This window comes from Carcharodon carcharias, chromosome 5, assembly GCF_017639515.1.
Source record: "Carcharodon carcharias isolate sCarCar2 chromosome 5, sCarCar2.pri, whole genome shotgun sequence".
Classification (NCBI taxonomy): domain Eukaryota; kingdom Metazoa; phylum Chordata; class Chondrichthyes; order Lamniformes; family Lamnidae; genus Carcharodon; species Carcharodon carcharias.
In genome coordinates, this window is record NC_054471.1 from 188,712,321 (window position 1) to 188,732,912 (window position 20,592).

At 44.0% G+C, this 20,592-nt stretch overlaps 1 protein-coding gene across 1 annotated transcript in view; it reads right to left on the reverse strand.

The window, feature by feature from the left end:
- The window catches only part of LOC121277798 (cytosolic 5'-nucleotidase 1A-like), a 112,051-nt gene that overhangs the window by 74,658 nt on the left and 16,801 nt on the right, over nt 1–20,592 (reverse strand). Inside the window, exon 4 of the mRNA XM_041187435.1 lies at nt 3,871–3,993. Coding sequence (XP_041043369.1) covers nt 3,871–3,993 — 123 coding nt within the window. The remainder of the gene's footprint in view (nt 1–3,870; nt 3,994–20,592) is intronic.

The window sequence follows — 20,592 nt, forward strand, 5'->3', positions numbered from 1 at the left end:
GGCCCGAACAATCCCCATCCACTACTACTCTCCTCCGTCTGGCTAAACTTGTTCTCACACTGAACAATTGCTCCTTCAACTCCTCTCACTTCCTCCAAATAAAAGGTGTGGCTGTGGGTACCCGCATGGGCCCCAGCTATGCCTGTCTCTTTATGGGGTTTTGTGGAACATTCCTTGTTCCAGTCCTACTCCGGCCCCCTTCCACAACTCTTTCTCCGGTACATCGATGATTACTTCGGTGCTGCTTCATGCTCTCGTCTGGACTTGGAAAAGTTTATTAATTTTGCTTCCAAACTCCAACCCTCCATCATTTTCATCTCTGACACTTCCCTTCCTTGACCTCGCTGTCTCAATCTCTGGTGATAGACTGTCCACCAATATCCATTACAAGCCTACCGACTCCCACAGCTACCTTGACTACAGCTTCTCACACCCCGCTTCCTGTAAGGACTCCACCCCATTCTCTCAGTTCCTTCGCCTCCGTCGCATCTTTTCCGATGATGCTACCTTCAAAAACAGTTCCTCTGACATGTCCTCCTTCTTCTTTAACCGAGGTTTTCCACCCACGGTCGTTGACAGGGCCCTCAACCGTGTCTGGCCCATCTCCCGCGCATCCGCCCTCACGCCTTCTCCTCCCTCCCAGAAACATGATAGGGTCCCCCTTGTCCTCACTTATCACCCCACCAGCCTCCGCATTCAAAGGATCATCCTCCGCCATTTCCGCCAACTCCAGCACGATGCCACTACCAAACACATCTTCCCTTCAACCCCCACCGTCGGCATTCTGTAGGGATCGTTCCCTCCGGGACACCCTGGTCCACTCCTCCATCACCCCCTACTCCTCAACCCCCACCTATGGCACCACCCCATGCCCACGCAAAAGATGTAACATCTGCCCCTTCACTTCCTCTCTCCTCACCGTCCAAGGGCCCAAACACTCCTTCCAAGTGAAGCAGAATTTCACTTGCATTTCCCCCAACTTAGTCTACTGCATTCGTTGCTCCCAATGCGGTCTCCTCTACATTGGAGAGACCAACCGTAAACTGGGCGACCGCTTTGCAGAACACCTGCGGTCTGTCCGCAAGAATGACCCAAACCTCCCTGTCGCTTGCCATTTTAACACTCCACCCTGCTCTCTTGCCCACATGTCTGTCCTTGGCTTGCTGCATTGTTCCAGTGAAGCCCAACGCAAACTGGAGGAACAACACCTCATCTTCCGAATAGGCACTTTACAGCTTTCCGGACTGAATATTGAATTCAACAACTTTAGGTCTTGACCTCCCTCCTCCATCCCCACCTCCTTTCTGTTTCTTCCCCCTTCCTTTTGTCTTTTTTTCCAAAAAAGTATATAGATTTTTCCTTTTCCCACCTATTTCCATTATTTTTAAATATTTTTAAATCTTTTATGCTCTCCCCACCCCCACTAGAACTATACCTTGAGTGCCCTACCATCCATTCTTAATTAGCACATTCGTTTAGATATATATCACTAACTTCAACACCTATGTGTTCTTTTGTTCTGTTGTCTGTGACATCTTTTGATGATCTGCTTCTATCACTGCTTGTTTGTCCCTACAACCACAAACCCCCCCCCTCCACTTCTCTCCCCCCCACCCCCAACCCACAACCACCCCCCCCCTCCCCCCCAACACACGTACACACCTTAAACCAGCTTATATTTCACTCCTTTCCTATTTCTACTTAGTTCTGTCGAAGGGTCATGAGGACTCGAAACGTCAACTCTTTTCTTCTCCGCCGATGCTGCCAGACCTGCTGAGTTTTTCCAGGTAATTCTGTTTTTTTTTTTTGGAGTTCACCTCTCATTCCTCTGAACTCAGTGAGTATAGATCCAACCTGCTTAACCTTTCCCCATAAGACAACCACTTCAGCCCAGGAATCAGCCTAGTGAATCTTCTTTGAATTACCATCAATGCTAGTATATCCCTCCTCAAATAAGGGGACCAAAACCAAATGGAGTATTCAGATGCAGTATCATCAATTCCTTGCATAGTTCTAGCAAGACGTCTTGACTTTTTAACTTCATTTTCCTTACAGGACGGGAGGAGTGGGGTTGGTGTTTGTTTTCAAAGCAGAGGTGGCCATTGTCACAAGTAGGTCCTTGGGGCACATGGTGCCTGATCAGTAGGGACCCTAAGCCCTGCTGGAAAGCCTCCAGGGCACACCTGGCAGCCTCGTTTTGTGACACTGACCCAGAACCCTGCCCCCACCATTGACATAATTCCACTGGCAGCAGTATGAAGCTGTTAGGTGGCCATTCATTGGTCACTCAAGGGCCTCAGTTGGCCCAGGGGTGGGAAGGCTGAACTTGATCTTCCCCACCCTGTCTTAATCAGGGGGAGTTGGGAAGACAATGCGCTCTCCAACCTGCATTCCCACCCGATTATACTTTCCCCCTTCCATTTCCAAGCCAACTCCTGGGGAAGACATTAAATTCTGTCCATTACCACGGGAGTTTTATAAATTACCGAGACTCAGATATTCAAAGTAAGGTGATCAAATTTGTGGATGACATCAAGTAGGACAGCGGAATCAGTGTCAGATGTTCAGAAATTATAGAACGTTGCCATATATGTAAGCGGGTAGAAGAATGGCAGATGGAATTTAATCCCAAAGTGTGAAGTACTGCAAGTATGAAAGGAATATAGTCAACATTAATTTTCCATATCTCTGTTGAAGTAACTAATTATGAAGCCAAGAGCCCCAACATCTTAGTTGTCTTGACATGAAACTTGTCCAATTAATGCAGAGTGGCAATCAACAAAGCCAAAAGGACGTTGAACTACAGTCAAAATAGTAGAAAATAAGTCAGAGGAGATAACAATCACATTTTATAACCCTGTGGTCTGACCAGATCTAGTTCTAGTTGGTGAGAAACAAGAGAAACATTCCAGCTCTGGAGCTAGTGCAAAGAAGAACCATGAGACAGATCTAAAAAACATAGCAAAATACTGCAGGTACTGGAAATGTGAAATAAAAACAGAAAATGCTGGAAAAACTCAGCAGGTCTGACAGCATCTGTGGAGAGAGAAAAACAGAGCTAAAGTTTCGAGTCCATATGATTCTTCCTCAGGGCTCTGAAGAAGAGCCATACGGACTTGAAACATTAACTCTGTTTTTCCTTTGTGTCTTGGATCTGTGTTTGAAGACAGGCTGGAGAAATCTCGCATAAATCATGATAGGGGTATTGAAAACCTGGAATATTATTTTAAATTAAACTATAGGAATTGAACAAGCAGATACAGGTTCAAACTAGTAAGAGATAACTTTAGGACCGATATAAAGAAATTCTTCAGACAGAGTATTGCTGATGAAAAGAGACACGTGGAAGCTTTTTGTCTTGCACTCATCAGGGCACTTCACAAGAGTACCAGTATGAGGGGAAACAACAATTTATACTGTGAGAAGTGAGTGCTGATTGTTTGGCAAGTGGACTCTGCTTGGGAGAGGCATTGCCATGGAGAATGCACCAATTGCTGGTGACTGACAGAGAGAGACGAACATCAAAAATAGATTTTCAGATAGAGCAGTGGAGTAATAAAGTCTAGAATCATTTCAGAAATAACAGGATGTCACAATGCAAGGACATTCAGATTTTTCTCAGTGCATTAATTAATAAAGAATGGATGACCTGCTTCATCCATAATTATCTTGTGATTTCGTGAACAGTCTATTCTGCATAAAACTCCAGGCCCGAGCCTGCATATTCTGTATATCACTTTGATATCCAAGGGCTAATGATGATGGTTGTAGTTCCTTAACATTCAAGCTAGAGGTTGTTATCGCATTGAAACTTTAAGAGAAACAAATATAACTTATATTTCTGCAATGTATTGGTTTATTCATCCTTACCTTCACTTAATGCATTTGCAACTTTTATAGGATCTGATGAGAGGTACAAGTTGGTGTTATACGCTTTTAGATAATTGATAGGACTTGTTCCACCTGTCATACAAAATCTTTCAATTGACAAGCCTAAGAAAAGATAAAAACAATGTTTAAAATGGAATCTTCATTTTCAATTGTTCATTAAATGAACTGGTGCCACCGGTATTATCACATTCCTATGTGATACCTAATCTTTCACAAAATAACAGAAGCGAAATTTTTCCCTCTCCAATTATTGTTATATTTCTTCCATAAATATGCTGCACATGTGGAAATTAATAATTCATGCAATAAAATTAAAGAAACACAAATATGAGGTTGTCCACTTTAGTTGGAAGAATAGAAAAGGAAAATATTACTTAAATGGAGAGAGGCTACAGAATGCTGCAGTACTGAGGGACCTCGTACATGAAGCATAAAATATTAGCAGGTAGGTACAGTAAGTATCTTGGGAGGCAAATGGAATGTTGTCCTTTATTGCATCTGCACCTGTCAGAATGTTTTTATTAAGTGTACATTCCTGTTGCTTCCTTTTCTTCCTAAAATGTATTATTTCACACTTAACCAAATTAAATTGGATCTGATATCTATCTGATTCTTCTGCTAATCTATGTTTTCTGTTCATCCTTTGAGGTCCTTGCTTGCCTGCTTGCCTACTTTTGTATCGTCAAGTTAAAGCCTATATACTCAAGTCTAAATGATGCATCTCAGCCTCCTCCGGAGGTCCCCAGCATCAGATATGCCAGTCTTCAGCCAATTCAATTCGCTCCACGTGATTTCAAGAAACGGCTGAAGGTACTGGACACTGCAAAGACTATGGGCCCTGTCAATATTCTGACAATAACACTGAAGATTTGTGCTCCAGAATTTGCCGTGCCCTTGGCCAATTTGTTCCTGTACAGCTTCAACATTGGGTCTACCCAACAATGTGGAAAAATTTCCAGGTATGTCCTGTCCACAAATAAGCCAGACAAATCCAATCTGACCAATTCTCGCCCCACAAGTTTACCCTCCGTCATTTAGCAAGTTGTGGATGGTGTCGTTGACAGGGCTATCAAGCGGCACTTACTAAGCAATAATCTGGGCCAGGATTCTCCATTTGCCGGGCAGGTGTATCAGACGGGCCCAGGAAACAGCCTGCCGCCCGCGATCGGCCCCCCCGACGACAATTTCAAGCGGGTTGGCCAACTCATGGCCAGCCAGCATGAAAAGCGCACTGAGGAGCTCAGCACTGCCGGGGTGGGGGGTGGGAGGAGTGCGAGCGCTAAAGTCTGCGCCCGTGCCGGGGAGCGCGTGCTCTGAAAGCTCCCTGAAGGCACAGAGCTGAAGAATTGTGGCAACTAAAATAAAGAATTTAAAAATGAGAGAAACATGTCCCCACACGTGACTCAATCACACGAACAGGGGCATATTAAAAATGATGTTTAACAGCTTTTCAAAAAAATTGCTGTTGGAAACCTCATCCTGCCCGTGGATGTGGTTGCCTAAAAAATCCAAAGGCCGCTTGACCATTTTGCCTGCCCGCCAACCACAAGGTTGGACATGGGCAGCGAAAAAGATTGCTTAATTAATTGATAAATGGGCTTAATAGCCTTCTTAATTGTCGCGGGTGTGCAGCTGCCTCTTGCATGCACCCGCTGACCAAAATGTTGAGCCAGCGCGTGAGGACGCCTGGACGCTCGCCCGACCTTATTGCGCACTATTTTACTCCAGATCAGGTCGGGCGTGCGCCCGCCTGCAAGGCATAAAATCCTGCCCCTGCTCACTGACGTTCAGTTTGGGTTCCACACAGGGCCCTCAGCTCCTGACCTCAGTACAGCCTTGCTTCAAACCTGGACGACAAAGCTGAACTCAAGAGCTGAGATGAGAGTGACTGCCCTTGGCATCAAGGTAGCATTTGACCCAGTGTCGCATCAAGGTGTCCAGGCAAAACTGGAGCCAATGGGAATCAGGAGGAAAACTCTCTGCTGGTTGGAGTCATACCTAGCACAAAGGAAGATGGTTGTGGTTGTTGGAGGTCAATCATCTCAGCTCCAGGACATCACTGCAGGAGTTCCTCAGGGTAGTGTCCTTGGCTCAACCATCTTCAGCTGCTTCATCAATGACCTTCCTTCCATCATAAGGTCAGAAGTGAGGATATTCACTGATGATTGCACAACGTTCAGCACCATTCAAGGCTACTCAGATACTGAAGCAGTCCATGTCTGTATGCAGTAAAACCTGGATAACATTCAGACTTGGGTTGATAAGTGGCAAGTAACATTCACAAGTGCCAGGCAATCACCATCTCCAAAAAGAGAGAATCTAACCATCTCCACTTGACAATCAACGGCATTCAACATCGCTGAATCTCCCACTATCAACAACCTGGAAGTTACCATTAACCAAAAGCTGAACTGGATCATTTGTTGGGAATTCTGAGGTGAGTTACTCACCTCTTGACTCCCCAAAGCTTGTCCACCATCTACAAGGCAAAAGTAAGGAGTGTGATAATACTCCCCACTTGCCTGGATGAATGCAACTCAAACAACATACAAGAAGCTTGATACCATCCAGGACAAAGCAACCTGCTTGAATGGTACCTCATCCACCACCTTAAACGTTCACTCTTTCCACCACCGAAGCACAGTAGTAGCAGTGTGTACTATCAACCATATGCATTGCAGCAACTTACAAAGGATCATTTGATAGCACCTGCCAAATCCCCATCTCACCACCCAGAAGGACAAGGGCAGCAGATGCATGGGAAGACCATCACTTGGAAGTTCCCCTCCAAGCCACATACCATTCTGACTTGGAAATATATCGCCGTTCCTTCACTGTCATTGGATCAAAATCCTAGAATTCCCAGCCTAACAGCACTGTGGGTGTACCTACACCACAGGGACTGCAGCGGTTCAAGAAGGCAGCTCACCACCACCTTCTCAAGGGCAATTGGGAATGGGCAATAAATGTTGACCTACCCAGTGACTCCCATATCCTGTGGAAGAATAAAAATGAAATGACCCAGCATTCACCTTGGGTACAACACATCACCCACTTACACCAACTCATCTTGTTTTCAGACTATCCCTGCTCCCGCATTTTCTTTTATGTCACATGACTGAATATGTTTGCCTTGCGACATACCCTATTGAGTGCCTTCCAAAAATTCATTTACACTAGGTTTACAGCATTTATCAACCCAAAACATGACTACACTTGTCAAAACTGACTGGCTATAACAAATGTGGTGCTGGTTGTCAAGATGATTCCATGTATTTCTAAATTCTCACTCATTCTTACCTGAATTATAACCTCTAAGAATATTCTCAAATATTATTGGGCTTCTTGAAGAGAAAGTCTCATTCTATGTTTACTTTGACACTTGGAACCTTTCTGCACAATAAAACAACAAGCTCAAACGCTTATGAAAAAGCATTAACTTCATTGTGTTTCAGTACATGTGTCTAATGAATCACTTTTATCCTCTGTGCGTTTTGGACTTCTTGTTGCTTCTTGTGGTTTTATGTTACCTTAGGGCATGGTAGAGATGTATAACATAATATATGGATTGCAGGAAACCCACTATTGGTATTTATGATAAGCCTAGATACATTTACAGAAATCAGTTCCAGAGTTATCCATTGCTGGAACCAATTTGGGCTCATTGCTTTCAGAAGTACTTAAAGCCACAGTGCAAAGGGCTAGGTGATGCACAAGACTGTTGCTGACTCAAGTGCCAAGTGGAGGTTAATGTGTTTATGCCATTTGCAAACAACATTTTTTTTTACTTACTTCTGTTGAAGAGTCATACAGACTCGAAACGTTAACTGTGTTCCTCTCTGCAGATGCTGCCAGATCTGCTGAGTTTTTCCAGGCATTTTAATTTTTGTTCCAAATAACATCTCCTTATCTTGCTCATTCATTGTAAAGACTGAACATTTAGGATGCCTGTGAGTCATTGATGGTTGCCTGCATCTCTGCAGAAAAGTTGAAGCCTATAAAGATAACTTCCTGGATTTTGCATCCGAACTCTCCCATGTAACAGTGGGAGCAATCAAGAGAGATGCTCCCACTCTGCCGTATCCTGCATAAATCCTGTCCCCACTGAAGACTGCACCTCTGTGACCATCTACTCAACGGCAAATTGCAGTCTAGACACCACTCCTCAATGAAATCATTCATATAGCCCTATAAACAGACAGAATGCAACTGCGGTTGTTGGCTTAGCAGGCATTTTCTTGCAATGTGTAACTGTGTAAATAAATATAAAAGTGTGTAAATATTGGCTCCAGTTTCATTCTTCGCCAACTGGTTTTCCGGAAGAGAACAAAGAATTGCTTCATGCATTGAGGCTGCTTTCCATTCTCCATTTCAAAAGAGACCATCTAAGACTGGCATCCCCATGCAATTCTAGAAGGGCACTCAGGATGCGAAACTTCTACCCTGTAACAGCTCTTCCCTCCTGGTAACTCATCACCACCATCATTATGTAAATCATCCTCCACTCCCTCTCACCATCACCAAAGATACGTATCCTACAGCATTTGAATCTGTGATCAACAACTTCAGGTCATGAACTCTCTCCTCCATCCCCAGCCCCTTTCCGATCCCCGTTTTTCCAATAATTTATCATTTTAAAGATATTTTTCTTTTCCCACCTATTTTTAAATGTATTTCGATCCATCGTTTTATCTCCACCTTTTAGCCCATTTTGATCCCTTCTCCCCACCCCACCCCCACTAGGGCTATGTGTCACTTGCTCGTCCTGTTTTCTACCCTTAATGTCACCATTAGCACATTCCTTAGATAATATCACCACCGTCAACACCCCTTTGTCCTTTTGTCTATGACGCCTTTGGCAATCTCTTCTTTGCCTCCACCTATCACTGGCCCTCTATCCAGCTCTACCTGTCCTACCCCCCTCAACCAGCTTATATTTCACCTCCTTTCTATGCTTCCTCAGTTCTGATGAAGAGTCATACGGAATCGAAACGTTAACTGTGCTCCTCTCCGCAGATGCTGCTGAGACCTGCTGAGTTTTTCCAGCTATTTTTGATTTTGTTTCAGATTTCCAGCATCCGCAGTATTTTGCTTTTATCTTTGAATCTGTGCTGTTGCTTGGTGGAAGTAGGGTTGTGGCCTGTTGGTGCCTCAATGTTTATGGTTCTTCTGACTCCATTAATTTGGGTGCAACCACTGGGCACAATTTTACGCTCCGCTTCTGCCAAGTTTGCAGGCAGGGGGTGGAGCCACGTGGCCTTCCTGCCACCCTCCTGCCAGACTTGTCTGAAATTTTACAGGCAGCCCACATGCCCTTGCCCAAATTGAGGCCTTTTAGTGGCCAATTTTTGGCCACTGGCTTAAGGCCGTTTTCCACCTGGTTGCAATTTTTCGGCCAGCGGGACAAGTTCAGATATTGGGGGTTCGGTGGGGTGGGGGTGGTGGGGAAGGGCGGTGGAGAGACCCGACAGATCACCCTGCTGCTCGCCCCTCAGGTTGAAAAGGGAAGTGGGGCGCCTCCATCACTGGCCCCCTTTCCAGAGCGGATGCCCCCAGGAGTATGCTCCAACCTCCCCCACCCCGGGTACTTCTTTCCCACCTGACCTTGTCATCATGATCCCCACACCCCTCTCCCCTCATCCCCCAGGCCTCCCTTTCATGTCTGCCACGAGATCCCACAGCTGCCTGCTCCTGCACTTAGACTCATGGGACTGCCTGTAGTCCCAACAGTGGCCACCACTCTGGGTGGCGCCTCTGGGACCAGAGAGCTGCCAGCTAATCTGATGGCTCGTAGCTCTCTAAGGGGGGCTTCCTCCTGAGTAAGAGGGGCTGGCCCTACCTCCAGCCAACTACCACTCCTTGGAGAGTTAAATGGCTATGGGGCAGCTGGCATCGGCGGGTATGCGTTCCCTGCTGACCTTTCAGGTAGCAGACTGGGAAACCCCACCATCCAAAAAATCCTGCCCGCTGTGAATGGAAACTTTCATATTGGACTCTATTTTGTGGTTAAGATGACAGTGAAACTGTCAGCGTACACTGTCATTACTCTGTGAAACTGACAGCAACTTATAGCATCCACACATATGCATTCAAACATTCAGAAGTTACCGTCAGGCCTATCGTGCTTTTCCACAGAAAGTGCTGTTGCAGTCTTCAAAAATGCATTAAGCACAGAAATCAAATGTCCTGATTTGCTGTCTGTGAGAATTCTTCAATCTTTTTCGCTGCTCAGCTTGGATAATGATTTCACTGTTCTGGGACACCAGAGCTCCTCTATAAATGGCACCAGGATGAAACTGACATTATATTAAGGGAAATGAATGCTATAGAGCTCACTAGATCTTTGGGGTCAGTTACTTAAGATAAAAGGCACATGCCGTATCTTTACTGCTGATACCACTGATCGCAAAATCCAGGCCATTGCTGAAACAGTAGGGCATCTAATTATGCTATAAATGAGTGGTATGCTCTTCCTCAACTCTACTGATCCCAAATTCTCTATGATTAATACAATCATAGTATCCTCAAGTGCTACTAAAGGTCCCTCCTCTATGTTTACTAGCTAATATTCTTCAGACATTAATATATGTTGGCTTTGATTTTAATAAGAGCAATGAAGAAAGAGGCTACAGAGTGATACAACATTCACACCTTCCACTGCTAGTGCACAGTTGCAGCAGTGTCTACCATTTACAAATTGCTTATGTTGTTAATGTTAATTTTTTTTTAAATTTTAAGAATTTTTTGGATGGCAGTGTTTCCCGGCCTACTACCTGAAGGGTCAGCAGGGAACGCATACCCTAGAAGAGAGTGCGTGGGGAGAACCCTGGGACTGGCAGTCAGAAGCATGTAGAGGAGAGTGCAAGAGGATGACCCCAAGCCAGGCAGTCAGCAGCATCTAGAGAAGAGTGCAAGAGGGGGACACCAAGCCAGGCAAGTCAGCAGCATCTAGAGGAGAGTACAAGAAGGGGACCCTGGGGCAGGCAGTCAGCAGCACCTAGAGGAGAATGCAAGAGGACCATCCTGGGACAGGCCGTCAGCAACAACTAGAGGAGAGTGCAAGAGGAGGATCCCAAGCCAGGCAGTCAGCAGCACCTATCCCTTAACATCACAGGGGAAACATATGTTTGTCGGCTGGTGAGAAACTGCTGTTAGGGAGTGTCATCAAGTAACTGAGAGTTAGAAAAACACTTTCTTATTGAAATGAAACATAAGCAATAGGGAAATAAAGTTAAGTCAAGGCCAGGTAAAATAAAGTTGCATAAGTAAACCAAAGTCAAATAAAATTAATGCAAGGGAAGTAAACTGAAGCCGTGGCAGGACAGCTCAGTCATGTGGAATGCATGTCTTGTAATATGTGGGAAGTTGTGATCGCTACCAGTGTCCTAGATGACCACATGCGTAGGATGTGTCACCAGCTGCAGAACCTTGAGCTCTGGGTTTCAGAGCTCGAGCGGCAGCTGGAGTCACTGTGGCACATCCACGAGGCTGAGAGCTACGTGGGTTGCACCTTCAGAGAGGTGGTCATACCACAGCTTCAGAGCCTGGAGGCAGAAAGGGAATGGGTGACTGCCTGGCAGTCCAAGAGAATTAGGCAGGTAGTGCAGGAGTCCCCTAGGGTCCTGCTCACCAATGACTTTTCCGTTTTGGATACCAGTGAGGGCACTGGTTCCATGGAGAAGTGCAGCCAAAGCCAAGTTTGTGGCACAACAGCCATCTCTGCTCTACAGGAGGGGAGAAAGAAAAGGGGAAGAGCAGTAGTAATAGGGGATTCATTAGTTAAGGGAACAGACGGGTGTTTCTGTGGCCGTAGACGTGACTCCAGGATGGTATGTTGCCTCCCTGGTGCCAGGGTCAAGGATGTCATGGAGCGGCTGCAGGACATTCTTCTTGGGAGGGTGATCAGCCAGAGGTCGTGGTCCTCGTTGGTATCTATGACTTAGGTAGGAAAGAGGATGAAGTCCTGAAAGAAGACTTTAGAGAGAAAGGAAGGAGATTGAAAAGCAGGACATCTAAGGCAGTAATCTCAGAATTACTCCCAACCCCACGTGCAAGCGATTATAGAAGTAGGAGAATTGAGTGAATAAACACCTGGCTGGAAAGCTGGTACAGGAGGGAGGGCATCAGGTTTCTGAAGCATTGGGACCGATTCTGGGGAAGATGGGACCTGTACAAGCCGGGTGGTCTACTCCTTGCAGGGAAATTTACTAATGCTTTTGGGATGGTTCAAACGAGATTGACGGGGGGGGTGGGAGCCTAAGGGCAAATTCAGAGCATGGAAGGGGAGATGGAGAATTAGTAAGTGACTCTGAAAGACAGAAGAAGCACAGGTTAAAAAGTGTACAGCAGAGGAATTTGGCAGTGTTAAAAGGTATATATGTAAATTCAGGGAGCATAGTAAATAAAGCCAATGAGTTGAGGGCACAGACAGATACATGGCAGCATGGTATCTTTGCTATAATTGAAACTTGGCTTCAGGAGGGGCAAAAATGGCAGTTCAACATCCCTTGATATAGAGATTTCAGACAGGATAGGGGGCGGGGTAAAAAAGGTGGGAGTGTGGCATTATTGGTTAAAGAATCAATCACAGCTATGAGGCAGGATGATATACTAAATGTACACCTGGCCATGTGGAAAATTGGCCAGGTATGTCCTGTACACAAAAAGCAGGATAGATCCAACCCAGCCAATTACTGCCCTATCAGTCTACTCTTGATCATCAGCAAAGTAATGGAAGGGGTCATCACCTGTGCTATCAAGCAGCACTTGTTTAACAATAACCTGCTGACTGACACTCAGTTTAGGTTCCACCAAGGCCACTCGGTTCCTGACCTCATTACAGCCTTGGTTCAAACATGGACAAAAGAGCTGAACTCCCGAGGTGAGGTGAGAGTGGCTGCCCTTGACATCAAGGCAGCATTTAACCATGTGTGGCATCAAGGAACCCTAACAATACTGGAGTCAATGAGAATCGGGGGAAAACTCTCCATTGATTGGAGTCATACTTAGCACAAAGGATGGTGGTTGTGGTTGTTGGAGGTCAGTTACCTCAGCTCCAGGACATCACTGCAGGAGTTCCTCAGGGTAGTGTCCTTGGTCCAACCATCTTCAGCTGCTTCATCAATGACCTTCCTTCCATCATAAGGTCAGAAGTGGGGATGTTGGCTGATGATTGCACAATGCTCAGTACCATTCGCAACTCCTCAGATAATGAAGCAGTCCATGTCCAAATGCAGCAAGACCTGGCCAATATCCAGGCTTGAGCTGACACGTGGCAAGTAACATTCCTGCCACACAAGTATCAGGCAATGACCATCTCCAACAAGAGAGAATCCAAACATTGCCCCTTGATGTTCAATGGCATTACCATCACTGAATCCCTCACTATCAACATCTTGGGGGTTACCATTGACCAGAAACTGAACTGGACTAGCCATATAAATACTGTGGCTACAAGAGCAGGTCAGATGCTAGGAATCATCTGATGAGTAACTCACCTCCTGACTCCCCAAAGCCTGTCCACCATCTACAAGGCACATGTCAGGAATGTGATGGAATACTCCCCACTTGCCTTCATGAGTGCAGCCCACATAATACTCAAGAAGCTCAAACCTGTTCGGGACAGAGCAGCCCGCTTGATTGGCACCATATCCACAAACATTCACTCCCTCCAGCACCGACGCACAGTAGCAGCAGTGTGCACCATCTACAAGATGCACTACAGTAATTCATCAAGGCTCCTTCAACAGCACCTTCCAAACCCACGACCACTGCCACCTAGAAGGACAAGGGCAGCAGATAGATGGGAACACCACCACCTGAAGGTTTCCTCCAAGTCACTCAGCAACCTGACTTGGAAATATATCGCCGCCCCTTCACTGTTGCTGGGTCAAAATCCTGGAACTCCCTTTCTAACAGCACTGTGGGTATACCTGCACCACATGGACTGAAGCGGTTCAAGAAGGCAGCTTACTACCATCTTCTCAGGCGCAACTAGGGATGGGCAATAAACGCTGGCCCAGCCAGCGAAGCCCACATCCCGCGAATGAATTTTAAAAAATGAAGCATCAAATAAGGTCATATGGGTTAAGCCCAGAAATAAAAAAAACGGGCAGTCACACTGCTAGGAGTGCACTATGGACCCCCAAATAGTGGAAGGGAGTTGGAAGACCAAATATATAGACAGATTTCAATAGGGCAGTAATCGATGGGGACTTCAACTACTCTAATATCAATTGGGATATGAACAGTGTGAAGGGCATAGAGGGCGCAAAATTCTTGAACTGTATTCAAGAGAACTTTTTTAGTCAGCATGTAGCAAGCCCAACGAGAGGGGTGCAATTCTAGAGTTAGTCTTAGGAAGCGAAGCTAGGCAAGTGGAAAAGGTATCAGTGGGGGACCATTTTGGAGACAGTGACCAAAATATAGTTCGTTTTAGCATCATTATGGAAAAGGACTAAGATAGAACAGGAGTAAAGGTTCTAAATTGGGGAAGACAAATTTTACACAGCTGAGAGTTGAGCTGGTTAGAGTGGACTGGATACAGCTATAGAAGGAAAAATTATGTCAAATCAGTGGGAGGCATTCAAAAGCAAAATTCTACGGGCACAGTATAGACATGTCCCCACAAAGAAAAAGAGTGGCACTGCCAAATCTAGAGCCCCCTGGTTATCCAGAAGCATACAGGCCAAGACAAAGCATAAAAAAGAAAGCTTATGACAGTCACAAACAACTTAATACTGTAGAAAGTCTAGAGGAAAATACAAGGTACAGGGGTGAAGTAAAATTGGAAATTAGGAAAACAGAGAGGATATGAATAAATATTGGCAGGTAAAATCCTAAAGGCAAAGAAAATCCTAAGATGTTTTACCAGTACATTAAAAGCAAGAGAGTAACTAAGGGAAAGGTAGGGCCTGTCAGAGATGTACATAGTAAATTGTGGTTGATGTAGAAGATGTGGGCAGGGTTCTCAATCAGTACTTTGTTTCTGTCTTCACTAAGGAGAGGGATGATGCAGACATTCTAGTTAAAGAGGAGTGTGAACTATATCTACAATAAGCATAGTGTGAGAGGAAGTACTGGGGGGACTGGCATCCTTGAAAGTGGAAAAATCACCAGGGCCAGATGGATTGTATCCCAGCCTGTTGAAGGATAGGGAGGAGGTAGTGGATGGCTCAGAGGGTTATTTTCCAATCCTCACTAGATACAGGTGAGGTCCCAGAGATTGGAAGCCCGCAAATGTTGCACAATTATTTAAGAAGGGTGTGAGGGATAGGCCAGAAAATTATAGACCGGTCAATCTGACTTCAGTGGTGCGCAAATTATTGGAAACATTTCTGAGAGACAGGATGCGCTGTCACTAAGAAAGGCTCAGACTAATCAGGGATGGTCAGCATGGTTTTGTTAGGGAAAGATCATGTCTTATTAACTGCATAGAATTTTTTGAGGAAGTAACAAGGAGGATTGATGAGGGTAGTGCAGTGGATGCGGTCTACGTGGATTTCAGTAAAGCATTTGACAAGATCCCACATGGCAGACTGGTCTGAAAAGTGAGATCTCATTGGATAAAGGGGAAGGTGGCAAATTGGATCCAGAATTGGCTCAGTGACAGGAACAAAGGGTAATGTAGATGGATGTTTTTGTGAATGGAAAACAGTTTCCAGTGGTGTTCCACAGGGCTCAGTGTTGAAGCCCTTGCTGTTTGTTGCATATATTAATGATTTAGGCTGATATGTAGGTTGATATAAGCATGATTGGGAAATGTTCAGATGATACAAAAATTGGACATGCAGTTGATAGTAAAGAGGATAGTTGTCGACTCCAGAATGATAATATTGTTTGGTTAAGTGGGCAGAGAAGTAGCAAATGGAATTCAATCTGGAAAAGGTGTGAGGTAATGCATTTGGGGAGGGCAAACAAAGCAAGGGAATACTCAGTAAATGGAACATTATTGAGATGTATTGAGAAAGTGAGAGACTTTGGTGTGCTTGTCCACAGGTCCTTGAAAGTGGCAGGACAGCTGGACAAGGTGGTCCAAGAAAGCACTTGGAATGTTTTCCTTTATTGGGTGAGGTGTTGAGTACAAGAGCAGGGGTGTAATGATGGAACTGTATAAAACACTGGTTAGGCCACAGCTGGAATTTTGTGTATAGTTCTGGTCACCACATTACAGGAAGGACATAATTCCTCTGGAGAGAGTGCAGAGGAGATTTACAAGAATGTTACCAGGGCTTGAAAATTGCAACTATGAGGAGAGATTGGGTAGGCTAGGGCTGTTTTCCTTAGAACAGAGGAGGCTAAGGGGTGAGCTAATTGAGGTGTACAACATTATGAGGAGTCTGATAGGGTAGACAGGAATGACTTGTTTCCCCTAGCTGAGGGGTCAATTACTCGAGGCATAGATTTAAGGTGATTGGTAGAAGGATTAGAGAGGACATGAGGAAAGACTTTTTCACCCAGAGGGTGGTGGGCATCTAGAATTCACTGCTTAAGTTGGTGGTTGAGGCTGAAACGCTCAACTCATTTAAAAAGTACCTGGATCTACAGCTGAAGTACTGTAACCTGCAAGGCTGTGGACTAGGTGTTGGAAAATGGGATTAAAATGGGAGGCTAGCTTCTTTTTTATCTTTTAGGTCACACAGAAACAATGGGTTGTATGGCCTCTTTCTGCATCATAACATTTCTACAGTTCGATGCTTTGCAGCAACTCACCAAGGCTCTTTCGACAGCACCTTACAAATTCGCTATCTCTACCACCTATAAAAACAAGGGCAGCAGGAGAATAGGAGCACCAGCATTTGCAAGTTTTCCTTGAGGCCATAACCATCCTGACTTCGTTATTTCTTCATTGTCGCTGATCAAAATCCTGGAACTCATTCCAACTGCAACGTGGAAGTACCTTCAACCCAAGGCGACAACTCACCACCATCTTCTCAAGGGAAATTGGGGATGGACAATAAATGCTGCTCTTGCCAGCAATGCTCACATCCGTGCACGAATGAAGAATAAAGTTGAATTGCACAAACACCTTTGCGATGAGTAACAATTTTGATGCCAACAGATGGGGAAAGATTATTGTCCGCGTTCTTCTAGCTCTAATACAATTATAGGATGTCTAATAGGCTGATGGAGCCTTGAATAAACATCTCATCTGAAGGATACCAGCCCTATTAATTCAGATCTCCTTACAGAAACGTACTGGAGTTAGAACTCATAGGCCAAAATTGTGTGGCCCCGCCCATTGGCGGGATCTTCTGGTCCCAAAGCTGACTCGACACATGCACTGTGAGGGAATCCATCACAGAGGGTCTGAAAATCCCACCCATAATCTTCTGATTCAGAGATGCTACCAACAGAACTAAGCTGAAAAGTGTAATTCTGCAATTTTAACTTAATTGCTACTGTTTAATTAATAGCTCTCTATGTCAGATCATAAACCCAAGGACTATATTATTTTATACAAAAAAAATATATGGTTGCAAGATTCCAAAAGTATTGCCTCACAAGTAGTGGTGTGAATGTAATGTTACATGATATAATATTACATGACAGAGATGCTTAAAGATACCTTCTGCCATTGAGGACAAGTTCACATTTTCCCACATTATACTCCATATGCCAAATTTTTGCCCACTCCCCTAACCTTTGTCCATTTGCAGACTTCTTATGTCCTCTTCACAAGCTACTCTCCTACCTATCTGGTGTCATTAGCAAAATTAGCAACCGTACATTTGATCCCTTCATTCAAGTCATTGATATAGATTGTAAATAGTTAAGTCCTCAGCATTGATCTCTGTGGTACTCCACTCGTACCAGCTTGTCAAACCAAAAATTATGCATTTATCCATAATCTCTGTGTCCTATTAGCTAACCAATCCTTTACCCATGCTAATATGTTACCCACCACGCCATGAGATCTCAGTAACCTTTGCCGTGTTGCCTGATCAAAATCCTTTTAGAAATCCAAGAACAACATGTTTACAGGTTCCCTTTTATCTACGTTGTGTGCTACTTCCTAAAAGAACTCTAATAAATTAGTCAAACACGATTTCCCTTTCACAAAATCATGCTGGCTCTGCCTGATAGCATTAAGATATTCTAAATGCCCTGGTATAAGCCCCTTAATAATACATTATAGCATTTTCTCTATGATAGATGTCAGACTAACTAGCTGTAGTTTCCTGCTTTCTGTCTCCCTCCTTTCCTGAATATAGGAGTTATATTCACTATTTTCCAATCTGATGGGACCTTTCCAGAATCAAGGGAATTTTGGAAAAATACAACCAGTGCATCTACTATATCAGCAGCCACTTCTTTTAAGACCCCACGATGCAGACCATTAGGCTCTCGGGACTTGTCAGATTTTAGTTCCAATAGTTCTCTCATTATCCTTTCACTGATGACTGTAGTTATTTTCATTTCCTCCCTTTCTTTCAATGCTTAATTTACAAGCATTTCTGGGAGGTTATTTGTGTTTTCCACAGTGAAGGCAAACACAAAGTTTCTGGTCAACACTTTGCCATTTCTTTATTCCTCAATATTAATTCCTCATTCTCAGTCTCTAGAGGACCAACGCTCCTATTAGTTACTCTTTTCTTTTTTAAATACTTGCTGGAACTCTTACTATCTGGTTTTGTATTTCAAGATAGGTTTCTCTCGTACTCTAATTTCTCCCTCCTATTATATTTTTTAGTCATTCTTTACTGTTATTTAAACTCTCTCCAATCTTCTGACCTACCATTACTCTTCACCGTATTGCATGTTTTTTCTTTCAATTTGATACAATCTTTAACTTCCTTAGTTAGCAACATTTGATGCATCCTTCTCCTAGGGCCTTGCTTTCTCACTAGAATGTGTCTTTGCTGAGTGTTATGAAATATCTCTTTAACTGTTTGCCACCACATCTCTACTGTCCTACCCTTGAACCTAATTTTCCAGTTTGCCCTAGCCAGCTCTGTCTTAATACACTAGGAATTGTCCTTAAGTTTAAAACAGTAGTCTTAGACTCACTCTTCTCACCCCTAAACTAAATGTGAAATTCAATCATGTTATGTTCACTGCTACCGAGAGGCTCCTTCACTGTGAGTTTGTTAATTAATCCTGTCTCATTCCACAATATCAAGTCTAGAGTAGCCTGCTCTCTGGTTGGCTCTAGAAGACGTTACTCAAAGAATCTGTCCAAAAACACTGATGTTCCACCCTGCCTTTGCCAATCTGTTTCGTCCGACCAATATGTAGACTGAAATCACCCACGATTATTGCAGTACTTTCCTTATAAGGCCCCATTATTTCTTTCAGTGTATTCCATACTACAGTGTGGTTTCTGTTAGGGGACTCATAAATGACTCCCACAAGTGACTTCTTACCTTTGTTATTTCTTATCTCTACCTAAACTGATTCTACATCCTGATCATTAGAATTAAAGTCCTCTCACTACTGTACTAGTGTCATGTTTAGCTAAGAGAGCTACCTTTTCCTAGCTTCCTGTCCTTCCAAAATGTCCTCGAATATTCAGATCTCAGCTTTGGTCACCTTGCAGCCAAGTCTCTGTAATGGCTTTCAGGTCACACATTTTATTTCTATTTGAGCTGTCAATTCATCTGTTTTGCTGTGAATGCTATTCAGATACAGATACAGAACCTTTATTTCTGTCATTTTACCATTTTTGCAAACTCTGGCCTTACCTGCTGACTGACTCTTAAGTTTGTCCACTCTGTACCTTTCTGACATTCTCTGATTATCATTACCCTTATTGCGACCTTGATCTAGTGCCTTGGCCCTTCCCTTTAATCTACCACATCTTCCCTCATTTGATCTCTCCCCCCAGTATTTAGTTTAAAGCCTTCTCTACCGCCCTAGTTATACAACTCACCAGAACACTGGTCCCAGCAAGGTTTAGGTGAAAACCATCCCAACAGCACAGCTCCCACTTTCCCAAGTACTGGTGCCAATGCACCATGAATCGAAACCCGCACCAATCTTTAAGCTATGCATTCAACTCCTTAATCATATTTACCAATTTTCTTGTAGCTCAGGTAATAATCCAGAGATTGTTAGCTTTAAGGTTTTTTTAAAAAATTCAGCCCCTAGCTGCTTATATTTCTTAAGCAGAAACTCTTTCCTAGTCCTAGCTATGTCGTCGGTACTATAGCAGTAGCAGTGGAGTTTTGGAGCCTTACAGCACAGAAGGAGACCAATTAATCCATTGTGCATGTGTGGGCAAAGGTGTCCTTAATACTTCAGCGATCTACTTCAATACATGCCAATATTTTGCTAATTTATGGCTCATTTTCCACCAATCAAACAGATCATGGCCTTGTTCCATTACACTGTCTAGTAAAGCTTAGAGCAATTTGTCACTGGTATCTGTTTTCTCTACTGACACAATTGCCACTCTTTCCTAATGCTATGTACCTCATGGCTGCATTAACAAAGTTTGGAAGATTTAAACTAGTTAAGTGATTCATAAGCTCTCTGAGAGCTGGAAATGAGTTATGTCATGAATGGTTGATTTATTTTGCTGTTGCATAAACAAATTGATTTTTGCTGAAATTTCATTTATAAGTTGGGTGTTCTTCCCTTTATGTTATCTATTTATGATTTGAGAAAAGCCTTTCTTCCACCAGTTTATTGTTGAGGTTTTTATTCAAAGTCAAGACACAACTCTTCACCTTGGCATACAATCAGTAAAAATAAATCCAT